This window comes from Manacus candei, unplaced genomic scaffold (assembly GCF_025592945.1).
Source record: "Manacus candei isolate 608988 ecotype Guabito, Panama unplaced genomic scaffold, ASM2559294v1 h1tg000027l, whole genome shotgun sequence".
NCBI classification, from domain to species: domain Eukaryota; kingdom Metazoa; phylum Chordata; class Aves; order Passeriformes; family Pipridae; genus Manacus; species Manacus candei.
Genome location: NW_026138075.1, coordinates 935,870 through 951,660, shown reverse-complemented (window position 1 = coordinate 951,660; position 15,791 = coordinate 935,870). Strand labels below are relative to the sequence as shown.

The following is a 15,791-nucleotide window of genomic DNA, read 5'->3' as shown; positions in this document are numbered from 1 at the left end:
GCTTATTTTTCAAAATAATAATAATTGATGTGTTTGGGGCCGAGGTTTATAATGAAATCACAAAACAGTTAAAAATTGCTCAAAAAAGACACCTGCTGCCAGAGTTGGATGTGTTAAAACACCAAATTTTTTCACAGTTTTCTTGAAAAATGCAGATATTTCTTCTGTTGAATAAATGCTAAATTAAAAAACAACAACTAGATTTACATTAGTAGTGAGGTTTTTTTCCTACCCTCCAGTAAGTAAAAGGAAGGGCTAGTGTAATAAAAGATCATTCTTAATACTAGTACTTTCTATCTGCAGATGTATCTGCGTTTGTTTAATTAGCAGGATATGCATTTTACAATCAAAATATGCTCTTCTGGTGCAGTACCTGGATGCTGGCATGCTCAAAGTACTGCTAATAAGTGAAAAATTAAAACTGATCTTGCATGTTAATTACATCCCAGTATAGGTGCAAATATCATGTGATATTTATTAGACATCTAGTAACCATTTTGTTGATATTTCCTTAAAATAAGGGATTTGTATTTTTTTAGTTCTCTTAATGAAAAAATGATTTTGCTGTTTGCAACAGTTAGATGTTGCATTTAACTATACTGTTAAGATGCAGTTTCATGTTTAAAAATAATAAGTCTGTACTGCTGCTAGAGAGGGATGAACACACTCATGTTTTCCTCCATCCCACACTAACACCTGTGCTTCTTCCTGCACAGCTGAATTTGGCTGAAGAGGTTTCTCAGCCTTCAGTTGTGAATGACCTTCCCACACTGGGGAAGCAGCAGGAACACATGGTTAACGAGGATGAAAAGAACCAAACTGCTCCTTTAAGCACAGGCAGCTTATAAACCAGTACCCTGAGCAGTACTTTTGCAGCCAATACAAGCCAGCATGATGACTTGCTGCTGCTGTTCTTCGTCCCATCTCCTCTTTCTTTGCAGTGGATTTTGGCACTCTTTCAGCTGATTAACTAATCTAGCTCAGCATAGAGTGCTGGCAGGTTGGAGAATTGATTCGTCTCATGGAAATACTCTTGGGCACCGGGGCTGGTGCAAGATAAATAGGTCATGCCCACGAGCAGGTGGGGCTCCTGGACCAAGGGCAATGGGAACCTCTTTTTCCACCAAAGTGGTAAGGAGTTGTTTGCATCAACTTATTCCATCTTGTAGAATCACTCCCTTAGACTCAACTTTTTAATTAAAATGCTTTTTTAGAAGAGTATGGTGAAAATTTCAGGAACCTTAACTGCCTTTCAGAGGTGTTGTGGTATCTTGTTTCTTGTTGGGATTTTGAAGCTGAGGCTTAGGTGGAATTCTGCAGCAGTCTTAATGAGTAAACAGGCTTTACAAACAGCTAAATGTGAAACTGTAGTGCTCAAAATCCTCCCTGTTAGTAGTTAGAACCTCAAATTGCCAGTGTTCTCAAAGTACATACTTTGATTTTTCAGTACAATTTTTTCTAAATACATATGATCTACGATCAAATTCTTAGGACAAGGATTAGTTTGTGGTGGGTTTTTTTTAACTGCCATAGGTATATTTAAATATGTCTTGAATTAGTTTTGTTCTGTGTCCAGTCACAAATGCTGACTTCACCTGTGTGGCTGTTTGTTTGCTCATATGTGGAAAGCAATGCTGTATTGCAGACCTGGAGCCTGCAGCCAGCTCATTTTTTTCATAAGCATTCTTAAGCATTATTCTTGAAATTTTAAAATATAAACTGTAGTGGGATAAATGTAAGTAAGAAGTGTAACAGCTGAACTTACTTCTTGAGATGGGGGAAAAGTTCTGTTTGGCATTTTTTTTCCTGAAAAATAAGTTCTCAGTGTATAGAAGGAAGGTGTTCTTGGGAAGGTTAAATTACAGGAGTAATTTAACTTTTATATTAAGGTTTCTCTGTAACAACTTTTACTGGTAATCTTGTCTTTTATTTCTTAGTGTGGTCCTGACGAACTTCTTCTGGTGTCAGTAACAGATCGTTTACCATGAGCAATTCTACTCCAACTACAGGTATATGTAAAAAAATATCACAGTTCTTCAACAGTGTGTGTTTCCTCTGCCTTTTTTTTTTTTTTTTGGTATTCTTTATTGTCACCATAAGCATGACTGAACTGTAATATGACTCCCAACAGTACTGGCATGTGAGCCTACCCAATTCCATGACAGTATTGATGAGCTCCAAAAATGATCAGTTGAAATGGAAAAAAATAAAAAGTCTGTTTTCTATAATCATGATCAATCAGATACCTTCTATACAGACTGTCAAATGCCTATTCAATTTTCCTGTAGTTGAATGCTTGAAAGGAATTTAATTTGAAGTATTTCTATGCTGTCAGGATTACAAAGACACCCATCTGAGTTTGGTGGAACATAAGGAACATTATGTGGATTCATGATAAAAAGTTCAGCTGATTCCCCTTGGTGTTCTTGTTCTTGCTTTCTACACTACCTCTAAAACTTTTTGAGGAGCAACACAGACAGTCCTGTGATTTGGTTTCAGATGTTTTCTGCCAGTTCTTGTCCCCAAGCAATCTCTCCATGGGTTGAGATGGATGGTAATGTTTTTGCAAGGAAAGCAGTAAAAAAAATACTCCTTTTTTTCTCCTGATCAGATGTTTTCTAGATTTGGCACAGATTATTGTTCAGATATGTAGTGCAAAACCAGCAGAGTGGGGTTTTGTTGGGAAAGTGGTGGGAAGTTGGATAGGCAGATGCAGGGTAAGGAAACTGGGTTCATTAAAGCTATGTGGATGGCTCACTGTGAAACCACAGCCACATGTTTCTTCAGACATGTTAAACTGTACTACCACGCGAAGAAACTTATGCTCTGCCCTCTTCACGTGTTGAGAAAGATGTGGCAAATGTATATGTCTACCTATAGTTTTAGATCAGACAAGAAACTGAGAGAAAGCTAGGAACTGCTTCCTTTAGTGGTGCTTCCAGCATAGGTGGTCTTGAAGTATTAGTGGCCAATGGCTGCAAAAGTTAACTTTAAGTCAAGTAACTTAGTAAAGTCAAGGATATCTTGTCCATTTTGAACCTCAAAAGTAAAACATAGAATGGATTGTTAGGCTTTAATAGTAATATATCCTGTCATGGCTTGGTACTGGTAAGTGTTTAATATGTTCATGTTTGTTTTAGTCTCATCCCCAACAAGTGTACCAGATATTCACAATTTTCAGAATGCATATAGAGCACATGAAGCCATATAAAATTTCTTGATAGAAAAATCAATGCATAATCGACTTTTCTGTTTTGCAGGTGGGGGAACTGTTAACTTGGCTTGTGAGTGTGCCATGGTTGGGGCTTAGATCATCTAACTTGGAGTTTTAGAGTCTTCCACTAATAAAAGAACCCTCTGTAATACAGAATGACTTGTTTAAACCACTTTTGAACCTTAGACTGTACTCAAAATGGACAGCAAAATCTGAAGTTTCTTGTAAAGCTCATACAAATATTTCTTCCTCATCTTTTGTTGTTCTCATTGGAAGGCTAAATGCAAGACATTAGGTGTTAAGACTGTCTCTCTTGCCTTCATTACAGCTGCTTCTAGAACAATATGCCTGTTCCAGATGTGATGTTCTGTGTAAAAGTGCTCTCAAGAACTCTGAGTCATCTCCTTGAAAAGTAATCGTTGGTCACTTAGCTGTTACAGGATCCAAATAGGCACATGTTTAAAAAAAAAAAAAGGCAGTTTGCCAAAGTAGAAAACTTTAGAGTTTGTATGGAATCCATGCTGTGCATCCTTTCCAAAGACTTTTCAAAACTTAAATGGAACAGCACATTTTCTTTAATAAAATAAATAAATAAAGACCCTTTGAGTTTACACCTCAGCCGCAGGAAGATAAGTTAGTGATTAAAAAAATTTAATATATTACATCTCAGTTTTGACTTACCCGTCTACTGTGCAACTAACACTTGTAAATACCTTATGTGGGCATTTGGGAAGAAGTTATTGGCCTGTGTGTCTGTAAGAATTTAAAAAAACCCTCAAAACACAAAGCTAAACCACAAGAAAATAAACAAGCCCAAACCAAAGCCAAACAAACACAACACACCTTCCCATTGCAGTTGATGTTTGGAATAGTTTATGAGGTCTTCTTACACTGCACTGTGGTTATATATGAACTGTCTTTTCTTAAGATTCAAAGAGCTATACCTAAGTCAGTCCTGAGACAGCAGTTTGTTTTTTTTTTTTAGGTTTTGGTGTCTACACTGTGCAATAAGTTTATCTTGTTTGCTTGTCTGTCTCCTTCCCTAAAATATTTTAGACAATGAGAAGAAAAAAATCAAAGGGGGCAAATCACAATGTTTGCCTTCACGTGTCCTTCATATTCGTCAAATTCCAAGTGATGTTACTGGAGCAGAAGTCATTGCATTAGGTCTCCCTTTTGGCAAAGTAACCAATTTCTTGATGCTAAAAGGAAAAGGTCAGGTATGTAATTTTCAGTGTTTCAATTACAAAGGCAAGGCTGAAGATGTGGTTCATATTTAGGTCCTGCGTTTGACTGAAATGATTGCAACAATGTCTAAATATTTCATTGATAGTTCAAGATTTTCATATTTTCAAATGTGAAAGAACGTTATGAAATTTATTTTAAATTCTTAAAACTTTGAATTAAATAATGATCTAGAAACTTGTTAATAATATTGCTAAACATTATGTACACTTTAGGTAAGAACATATGGATGATAAAGAACTATATTGTCTCTGTTGATGTAGATGTATGTCTTGAAATAGCCTGCCTAAGTTACTAACATGCCTGTTAATTTTTTAACATCTTTTTAATTCTATTAGATGTGACAGAATAGTTCACACCATGAATAAACACTGAAATTGTAAAAATAGTAGGCATTCATTCAAAAAATTGTCTAGAGCCATCTGGGTTAATATGATGCATAAAGTGATAGATATTTAGTGTCCTGTTCCTACTTTTTCAATCAGTATGTGTATCTGCTAGCTAGGTAATAATGCTTGGATTCAGAAATGTAATAAATTCATTAGCATTGTGGTATTTTTAGTGGTGTTGCTTCCCATATATAATACTTATTCCACCTCTTCTTTAATGATTAATGTACTTACAATGTAAAGCTTCATGAGAAAACCCACAAAACCCCATAAACATGCACACACAAGTGCATTTTAATGCTGAGCAAACCAGTACTTTACTTTCACATCATCTTTTTCTAGTGAGAGTGGAATTGGGAAAAAATGATGTTTCGATGCTTTGTTCTCTCCTGTAAACAAAAACAGCACTGAAGTGAGCTATGTATTGGTTACAGGCATTTTTGGAAATGGCTTCTACAGAAGCTGCTGTTTCTATGGTGAACTACTATACTCCTGCTACACCTCACCTCCACAATCGGCCAGTTTATATTCAGTATTCCAATTACAAAGAACTTAAGACTGAAAATCTACATAATCAGGCTGTAAGTATAATATTTCCATTTAACAGAATGCTGTATTGGTTTTGGCTAGGACAGAGTTAATTTTCCTTGTAGCAGCTTGTGACAGAAAGTATCAAGGCCTTTTTGGCTTCTCCCATTGCCAGTGTGAGTGCATAAGAAGTTGGGAGAGGACCCAGCTGGGACAGTTGATCCCAACTGACCCAAGGGATATCCCACACCATATGATGTTGTGCTCAGCATAGAAAGCTGGGGGAAAGATGAGGAAGGGAGGATGCTCCAAGTTGTGGCCTTCTTCTTTCTGAGTAATTGTTATGTTCAATGAAGCTGTATTTTCCTGGAAATGTCTGAACACCTTTCTGCCAATGGGAAATAGTAAAGGAGTTCCTTATTTTGCTTTGCTTACACGTGCAACTCTTGCTTTGCCTGTTCAACTGTCTGTAACCCAGCCCATCGGTTTTCTCCCTTTTACTCTTCCAATTCCTTTCCCCATCCTGCTGGGGGAAGGTGTCTGAGCAGCTGTGGCACTTCGCTGCCTACCAGGGTTGAACCACAACATTAGTGAATAGACTACTTTTCACATCAGTAGTCAAGTTCTGATATATATAATGCCTGTCTTTTTATTTCAGCAGTAACTTCTTTCAGACAGAGACTTCTCAATATCTGTAAAATTACTGTGGAGGAGCTCAAGCTCAAAGCTTGCTCCTGATGAGCAAGAAACAAAGTGAGGGTGGCAGGAAGGCTGCCTGGATGAACAAGATGCTCCTGATTGAACTTAAACATGAAAGAGAGGTATAGAAAAGTTGGAATTATGGACAGGTGCCCCAGAATTATAGAGCATTATGTGAGCATGCAGGGTTGTGGTTAGGAAAGTCAAAGATCACATGGAGTTGTCTCTGGTGAGTGGTGTGAAAAGCAGCAAGTATGGCTCCTCAAAGTGTATCAGCAGTAGAAATAAGATTTTTTTTTTTTTTTTTGAATATGTGGGCCTGCTGCTGAATGGGGGTAGGGACTCTGGTGACAAAGGACATGGAAAAGGCTGAAGTTCTGGATGCCATCTCTTCAGCCTTTAGTGGTTAAGACTTGCCACTGAGTACCAAGCAAGTGAGAACAGTAGGAAAGTCTTGATGAAAGAAATAGAGAAGAATCTCACTAGGGAACATTTAAATGAATTGGATAAGCAAAAAGTCTTTGATCCTAATGAGATACAGTTATGAGTGCTGAGGGAGCTTGTCAATGTCATTGCAATGCCACTCTTACAGTCTTGTAATCTCATAGAAGTTGAAAGAGGTTCCAGAGGACTAGGAAAAAAGAAAATAATCTCTCCTATCTTAACGAAGGACAACAAGGAAGAACCAGGGAACCACTGGTTGATCAGCCTTACTTCAGTCCTTAGGAAGGGAATGAAGCAACTCATCCTGGAAACCATGTCCAAATGTTCTAAGGAGAAGAAAGGGGTTAGGAAAAGTCAGCATGGGTTTTTCAAAAGGATGTAAAGCCTGACAAATGTGATGGTCTTCTATGGTGAGATGACAGGTTTGGTGGATGAGAGGAGAGCAGTGGATATTGTTTATCTTGACTTTGGCAACAATTTCAGTGTTGTTTCCAGTAACATCCCAATAGATAAACTGATTAAATGCAGTCTTGTTAAGTAGATTGTGAGGTGATTTAAAAGGCTAAAATGGTTCTGAAGTAGCATGAAGTTTAGTTGAGGTTGGGTCACTGGTAGAGTGCCCTAGGGGTTGATACTTTGTCCAGTACTGTTTAGCATCTTCATTAATCCCTTGAATAATGGGATGGGGAACATGCTAAGCAAGTTTGCTGACAACACAGACCTAGGAGGAGTAGTTGACACATGGAATGGTTGTGCTGTCATTCAGAGGGATCTTGAAAAGCTGGAGAAATGAACTGGCAGGAGGAACCTCATTAAGTTCAAGAAAGGGAAATGCCAGCTCCTGCACCTGAAGAGTAACCTCAGGTACCACTTTACACTGGTGGCTAACCAGCTGGAAAGAAGCCTGGTACACATGCCAAACACCAGAATTAATTTCTTCCTTGTAGTTCTGAAGTACTAAAAATTGATTTCTTAAGAATATGAATTGAAAAATGCAGATGAGTGATTTATATCCTAATCTCTAAGCAAGGAAATACTCTTTGCACAATAAGATCAGACCACACAAACCATCATATTGTGGTTGAAATCTGTTTGGATTTTTGATTCCTGGATGATTTTCAATTGACCTCCCATTTAGTTACCTGAGTTATATACTGCAATGTGTATATCATGATTTTGTTTTCTGTAAGAATGTTGCAAGTAGTGATAGGGGCATAAATCATTAATAATTTTTAATTTGTGCTCACACAAAAGACACTGAAGTCTTGTAAGCTTGTCAGTCTGGTAAATGTTATTTGGCTGTTTCCTCATCTAAGATTGTTGGATTGATTTTTTTTAATCTGCAAAAACAAATAAACAGCAAGCTTTTTTTTTAAGGATGTGGTTTGCGTAACAGCCAAATATAACCATACATATATTTGCAAATAAGACTCCTTGAATCTCTTTCTGAGTATTTAACTTGGTGCGTAGCACTTGCTTTCTTCTCGAAAAATGTTGTCTACTTTTAAAAATTGGAGAGGGGGCACTTATGTTTCTTATATTTGAGTCTCATACCTTAGCAAAGCAGCTGAACACTATGTTACTATCCTAGTGTCTAGGCTCAGGCCTGAAGTACAGATTAATTTGCAGGGTTATATTTTTTCTGAAACTGGGGAACGTCTGTATGATGTGCCCTGTTTAGTCTGTCTTCCAAAAAAACAGTGTAGCTGAGACGATTTCAAGTCACAACATTATATTTGGAAAGGAGCATGTCTCCATAGTTCTGCTACTCAGAGGAGCTGAAAAACAAGTGTAGAGACAAAATTCCAGTTGGAGGAGTGGTTGATAACTTGACTCTGAAAGAAGAGCAGGGTATACACCTTTAAGCTTATCCCCACCAAATCTCAGTTTCTGAAGAAAATGAAATCCTCAAAAAGCAGAGCAAATAGTTTTATGGGCACTGACTGGTTGTTAGTCTATTACAATATTGTGATCAATACTGTCATCAACAGTATTGCTGGAAAAATCTATAAATGTCAAAACCTTACTGAATTAAAGCAAAATTGTGGTTATATGACATTATAAAGTAGTAACAATTTAATTAAAAAAACAGTTGTAATTTTGTGAATTACACTGATCAGTTGTAAGGGAGGGGCATGGAAAGGAAGAGGTATGATTTACCTTTATTAATGTGGGATCTGAATCAACAATCATATGAAGGAACTACCTTTTTCTGTAGTTGCATTTTATGTGCTTTTCTTCTAAGAGACCTTTGTTTCAGTATGATAATTTGCATGTAAATTAATTATGCTTTCTGCTGTGCTGTAATTTCAGAGACCCCAGGCTGCATTGCAAGGTGTGAATGCTGTGCAGCATGGAAGCGTGGCTATTACAAGTGCTCTTGATGGTGAAGGTGGACACCTTCCAAGTCAAGGTTCTGTTCTTCGAATCGTTGTTGAAAATGTTTTTTACCCTATCACTTTAGAAATGCTGTATCAGGTAATGAGGATTGCTTAAAAAAAAGATAAATTACAGTCTGTTCCAATGTTGCTGTTGTAAATCCACGAATTTATTTTTTTAAGTACCTGTGGATCCTTAATCTTTTGAGTGAGGACTGCCTCTTTAAAATTATTTCTTGTAGTTTAGAGATCTAGGTTTGAAATAGTTCTGCACAGATGAAATTCCAGTAAACAAGGCTTCTGTACCCTGCTTTTCACATTGTCATTTTTACCTCATTTCCTTTCTGTGGAAGCAGCAATGAACTTGAACTGTTACTTCTGATTTATGCCCCCATGATGAACTAGTGAAATACTGATTGTTATGAACTTGTGGATCCATATTTTAGCACTCTTTGTACTGAGTAACGTCAGTAGTTTGCATTATATTTTAGTGCTTATATGCACTTCTATAATTCAATGCAAGTGATGTAAAATGCAAGTTGCTTTACAAATGTTTCTGGTTGTTCATCGACTACTAGAATGACATTTAACTGCCTCTGAAAGCCCTGAATAGTGGTAGACTACAGCTATGAAAGACATTACTGTAACTTCTGCTAGGTATTTGGGTTATGCTGCTGAGAGCTCTAAGTTTAAAAACAATAACTTTGAGACCACTTCTTTGTGCCCAAAAGATTTGTTGATGTTTTTACAGGTACTGAAAAACTTTTGTAATTACTAGTAAATTTATACAGGAAAAGACATGCCCCAAGTAGGAGTTTCTGAAACGAATGTGATTTAAAATAACTGGGATGATTTTACAAGAATCTGCAGTCCTGGAAGATTTTTTTCCTGCTCTGCTATGATCTCAAACAATAGATGATTGTTAGCAACACTTCATTTTTCTTCTTATCTCTTAGAATTTTCTCTTTCTCTGTTTCTCCCCACCATGATACTCATTAACTAGTATAGTAGTTTTCACTTTGATGTAGTAATTTACCTGATCTAAACTTTCTTTGAGTGTTGTTCACTCGTTACTGAACTTGTACAAATACTATGTCAACTGCTTGGGATTATTAGTGCACTCAGAATAACCTGAGAACAAGCTTCTGTGGTTATGGGAACTGTGCTAGTTTTAACAGTGCAACAGCAAAGAGGAAATTCATGTTAGTTTAATATGATTAAAGTTTACTTCAGCAAAGTAGAAGGATATTTTCAGTCTCTGAATTGCCCAGTGACCCTCACTGAACTACTTTTGCAATAGGTCTATAAAATTTAGCAATATTTGAAAAGGGATCTTATTTGCAGTTCTTATCGGGGGGCAGTCTCCTCTAATTAAAGCAGTGCTTTGTGCCTCATAGCTACAATCTAACATTGCTTTAAGTGTGATAAGGTTAATACAAATGAAAAGTTGCATCAAGTATAGCATCATATGGAACACTAGTAGGCAAGCTGTCATCCAAAGCTTCAATTTTATTTTGTAAGTTATAACTGCTTGTCAAGAAATTAACTTTTTAAACCTCAATTTACCTTAAAATATTTATCATAAGCAACAGAATATGCAGTTTTATCTGTGCAGAAACAAAATTGATATATACAGGGTATTTAGGTTTAAAACCAAGCAGGAGTATATTGAATTTCATTACCTTAAAAAGATCTATTTAGTCCTCTGGATAAACATGGAAAAGCATATGTTGGGAAGCTGCAGTTAGACCTTTCTTAAGAGGAAGTGCTTTATGAACAGGAAATCAATGGCTAATTTTAAATAGCTGTGGAAAGGTTTCTGTTCCATTTCCTATGACAAAATGATGACTGCAGCTTTAAAATCTTGTTTCTCAGAAATGAAAGACTGGGCACAAAGGGTTGGGACACTGGTCTTCTACCCATGATTCTAGGCTGGCAAAAGATATTTATCCTTATGTATGGCCTTTCTTTCCATTGCAGGTTTAATACTTCTCAGGGGTTTCTGCTTTCCTGACTATGCATTGATTCTAACAGTTTGTTACAAAACTGTTAGTATTTCACAAGCTCACCTTTCCTCTTTCACTGTTAATTTAGATATAGTTTTCCTGTACTTGAATGATATATCCTAGCTTTAATGTTGTCCTCACTCCTTGTGCCTTTGCTTTTGTATAGACACTTCCATGTAGTGCACACTCTCATTTTGCGTGTATACATATTTAATTTCATCCTTTCAAAATATTTCTGTAATGTTTGCATTTGCAATAAATCAAATACCATTTGATTGTAAAGTATGTGAGTTGGTTCCAGTCTAAGTCTTTGTCTTGCTCCTTTCCTCTTTGTCTTCTAGTTTGGACAATGGATCTTTGTAAACACATCACCTATTTAAGTTGTATTTTTGGCTAGCAAATTTGCTGAATTTGTTTGAGGTACAGAATGTATAGGTGGATACTTTGAAAGGCAGTTTGCCGTTCCCATCTCAGCTGACTTCCAGAAACAAGGAATAATGTTGATAGGAATAGGCAGATCTGTCAGGTCAATGCATGGCTCCCACTCTGGTGTAATTTGAAAAATTCTGGATTTTTTGACCAGATGATCTATTCAACACCTGGCCTACTGACGCCTGATGGGATGCACCTATCTCAGAGGGGAGAAAGAAGAAACCCAAGAGTTCTTGCACAGGAGCTAGTGGGGCTCATTGATAGAGCTTTAAACTAGCTGGGAAGGGGGAAACACCAGACTTGCTAGTGATGAGCAATGGGATGGTGTGCCAAACTTCAGGAAATGGGCATTAATGGGATCTGTCTATCTACTTCATGAGCTGTTGACTACAATGTCCCACACCTGAAATGTTTCTGCACCAATGCACGCAGCATGAGGAATGAACCAGAGGAACTTCAAGCTTTGGCCCAGTCCCAGAGACTTGACATAAGAGAAACCTGGTGGGATGAGACCTGTGACTGGAATGTTCTGTTGGACGTTTACAGGCTCTTCAGGAGGGATAGGCAGGGCAGAAGAGACAGAGGGGTGGCACTGTGTGTAACAGAAGGGTTAGGATGTGTGGAGTTCACAGCTGGCAATAGCACAGTGGAGAGTCTCTGGGTGAGAATCCAGGGACAAACAAATAATGCAGATGTCACTGTGAGAGTCTGCTATAGACCTCTCAGCCAGGACAATGACACCAGGGAATTATTCTTTAAGGAACACTTCCAAGTCAACTGCCCTTGTTCCTACAGGGGACTTCAGCTTGCCAGAAACAACTGGAAGCATCAAAGCATTGCACAGCTGGTGCAGTCTGGGCCAGAAGGTTCCTGAAAAATCTGGATGACAACTTTATGGAACAGGTTTTAAGGGAGCTGACTTGGGAAGATGCCCTCCTTGATCTGCTGCTTGTCCACAGAGTAGATCTCGTGAGCAAAGTGGAGATTGGTGCCATCTTGGCCACAGCGACTGTGAAGTGATTGAGTTTAAAAGATCTACTGACAGGAGGAGAAGTGCCAGCAAAACCTCACCTGTGGACATGAGGAGAGCAGACTTCAGGCTGCTCAAGGAATTACAGAGTGAAGTCCCCTGGGAAAATGTTTTTGCGGGTGCTGGGGTCCATCAGTGCTGGTCACTTTTTAAACATCACTGCCTAAGAGCACAGGAGCAGCAATTCCCAAATGTCAGAAGTCAAGCAGGTGAGGCAGAAGGCCAGCTTGGCTGAGACAGGGCCTTCTCTCAGAAATAAGGCAAAAAAGGAAGGTGTATGCCCAGTGGAAGCAAGGTCAGGGGACACTGGAAGAATGCAGAGATGCTGTTTGCCACTGTAGGTAGAAAATCCATGCAGCCAAAGCTAAACTGGAGTTGCAGCTGCCAGAAACGTGGGAGACAATAGAAAGAGATTTTTCCAAGTATGTTAATTGCAAAAGGCAGTATAGAAATATCATCACTGTTCCAGGATGAGGATGGTCCCCACACAAACAGGGACAGAGACAAGGCAGAGGTGTTTAATACTTTCTTTGCCTCTGTCTTCAACATGGATGATGGACCAAGAGGGTCTCAGTGCCCTGAGCTGGAGGGCCATGACTGCGATGATGATCAACTCCCTGAAATCGTGTGGGATCTGCTGCTCCAACTGGATCCCTACAAATCTATGGGGCCTGATGGGATTCATCCCAGAATTCTCAAAGAACTGGTTGATGTCATCACAAAACCTCTCTCAGTGATTTTTGAGCTGTCTTGGGAATCCAGAGAGGTCACAGGTGACTGGAAGCTGGCAAATGTTGTCTCGATTTTTCAAGAAGGGCAAAAAAGGAAGACCCTGGAAATGACAGGCCTGTCAGTCTCACTTCAGGGCCTGGTGAACTCATGGAAAAGATTATTGTGGGAGGTATTGAGGAGGACAACACAGTCACTGGTTACAGCCAGCATGGCTTTGCGAGAGGGAAGTCCTGCTTATCAAACCTGATTTCCTTCTACAACAAGGTAAACCACCTGATTGATCAGGGAAAGCCAGCTGATGTAATTTTTTTGGACCTCAGCAAAGTTTTTGGTACTGTCTCTCACAGGATACTTCTGGAACAAAATGTCCAGCACACAGCTGGATAACCATGTTACTCAATGGGTGAAGCATTTGAGCAATGTTGTCAGGCACAGGGTGTGATCATTGGGGAGTCCTGCGTAGAAACATGAGTTGGACTCAATTATCCTTGTGGGTCCATTCCAACTCCAGCATATTCTATGATTCTACGACTTGGGAAAGTTCATTTGTCAAACCTCAACTCTGATTCATTATCCACAGTTTCTCTGCAGACATTGGACAAATGCCTGTTTGGGCTCTCCTTCCCTGCTCTTAGTTGATCAGTTATTGCTAAATCTTTTAGGAAATTTTATCCTTCTTTCCCATCTCTTGTAACCTTTTTTTAAAATATTTTTTTACCCGAAACAAAATTCTGAGTTCACTCAATTTTTGTATAGCTCTCAGAACAGACATACTTTTCAGAAATTTATTTGAAATATTAAATGCTAATTTTTAGAGTGCGTGAATTATTCATTGGGTCTAAAAGTCCATGCTTTTTCCTTAACAGATTTTCTCTAAATTTGGATATGTCTTGAAGATTGTCATGTTCCATAAGAACAATCAATTCCAAGCGTTGCTCCAATATGCTGATGCAATGAATGCATATTGTGCCAAAATGGTAAGTACACTGTATTCAAATTGATTTTTTTGTTTGTTTGTTTGCTTGTGGGGGGTGTTTCCTCTCCCCTCTGGTAAGGGGGGAACATTGGGGATATCTTGACCATTGCCTTATGATTTCTCATCATTCTAACCCTCTTGATGCACATGAATAACTTTTGACATCCCTCATTAGTTAAGAGGACAGCACTCTATCATCAAACTGCAAACAAATATATAGCATACACCCAAGTGTATGAGTCTACCAAAACAAAAATCATTGATAAAGTCCCCTCTCAGTCTTCTCAAGGCTGAACGGGCCTAGCTCCCTCTGCTTTTCTACGTAAGAGAGATGCTCCAGTCCCCTCATCTTTGTAGCCTTCCAGTGGACCTGCTCCAGGAGCTCCGTTTCTCTCTTGTCCTGAGGAGTCCAGAACTGGACACAGCACTCCAGTTGAGGCTTCACCAGGGCTGAGCAGAGGAGCCAGATTATCTCCCTCTTCCTACTGGAATGCTCTTCCTAATGCACCCCAGGATACCATTGGCCTGCTTGGCCGCAAGGACTCACTGCTGGCTCATGAACACTTTGTTGTCCACCAGTATCCCCACATCCTCCGCAGAGCTGCTTCACAGCAGGTTGGCCCCCATCCTGTGCTGGTGCCTGGGGTTATTCCTCCCCAGATGAAGAATCCTGCATTTGCCTTTGCTGAATTTCAGAGGGTTTTGCTCTGCCTATCTCTCCAGTCTACCAAAACAAAACTCAGAACTGTCAGTAGTGATGAGTGACAGTAACTGTAGTTGACCGAAAAGGTTTACCTTTCAAACAGAATGGAATAGTTTCAATAAGGTTCAATGAAGAGAGTGTAGTTAAATGCCCAGAAATTAAATGAATATTACATGTTTTACTTGCTTGAATTTCAGTGAGAAATTTACAACAATCAGTGTTTTCATCTTGAAATTCTTAATTTCAAACAAACTGTTTGCTGACTTTTAAAATGCATGTTCTCACTGATGAAGGAAAGCTCACCTCCTCGGGTGTATTTTCTGTGGTGGGTTAACTTTGGCTAGCTGCAGGAACCCACCAAGCTGCTCTCGCTCCCCTTCTTTAGTAGGACAGGAGGAAAAATAAAAATGAAAAAGCTTGTGAGTCAAGATAGTGCAGGGAGATTGCTCAATAATTACTGTCATAGGCATACAGACTTGACTTAGGATAAGTAAGGAACAAAAACACCTTTCCTACTCCCTCATTCCTTGAACAAAAACAAAAGTAAAAACACCTTTCCTACTCCCTCATTCCTTCTTCCCAGGCTCCACTTCCCTCCCAGTCCACTACCTCCTTCCCCTGAGAAGTGCAGGGGGTAGGGAATGGGGACTGCGGTCATTCCATAACACTTTGCTGCTCTTTCCTCCTCACACTGTTCCTTTTACCAGCTTGGGTGGTTCTGCCAGGATACAGTCCTTCCCTAACTACTCCAGTGTGGGCCCTTCTGTCATGGGCAGAATGGAAGCTTTGGACAAGGTTTACCGGGGAGACCCTCCTGTTGTGTCACAAAGTGCAGAAAGGACCCACTTGCTTTCTAAACTCCTCAGAGAGGAGTTTAGCTAAGTGCAGCTGGATCCAATCTTAGCCTCAGACTTAGTTAATAGTTTATGTTTAAAGGAATTATATAGGTGTGACTGAGCCTTTATACAAGTCTGTCCCACTGGATTAAGGATGTCAAAACAAATATATTTATATT

The 15,791-nt window shown here is 39.0% G+C and overlaps 1 protein-coding gene and 1 long non-coding RNA gene across 11 annotated transcripts in view; one reads left to right on the top strand and one right to left on the bottom strand.

The window, feature by feature from the left end:
- Window positions 1-15,791, top strand: part of PTBP3 (polypyrimidine tract binding protein 3) — a 50,336-nt gene that overhangs the window by 12,563 nt on the left and 21,982 nt on the right. For 7 of the 9 annotated variants that reach the window (XR_007904789.1, XM_051789398.1, XM_051789400.1 and 4 more), the window contains exons 3-7: window positions 1,938-2,009; window positions 4,271-4,434; window positions 5,283-5,429; window positions 8,833-8,997; window positions 13,964-14,074. Coding sequence is in view for 8 of the 9 variants with exons in the window: in XM_051789398.1 (XP_051645358.1) it covers window positions 1,985-2,009; window positions 4,271-4,434; window positions 5,283-5,429; window positions 8,833-8,997; window positions 13,964-14,074 (612 nt within the window). In the remaining variant the exon portion in view is untranslated. Of the gene's footprint in view, window positions 1-1,937; window positions 2,010-4,199; window positions 4,435-5,282; window positions 5,430-8,832; window positions 8,998-13,963; window positions 14,075-15,791 lie in introns of all 9 variants that reach the window. The other 2 variants (XM_051789405.1, XM_051789404.1) reach the window with 2 other exon arrangements.
- Window positions 4,315-15,461, bottom strand: LOC127471961 (uncharacterized). Of its 2 annotated transcripts, none has more exons than XR_007904799.1 (3): window positions 15,386-15,461; window positions 15,041-15,155; window positions 4,315-4,416 (listed from the first exon to the last, which is right to left on the bottom strand). It is a non-coding gene; the product is annotated as an uncharacterized LOC127471961 (long non-coding RNA). The 2 variants fall into 2 exon arrangements; XR_007904800.1 differs by having other exon boundaries at window positions 15,080-15,155.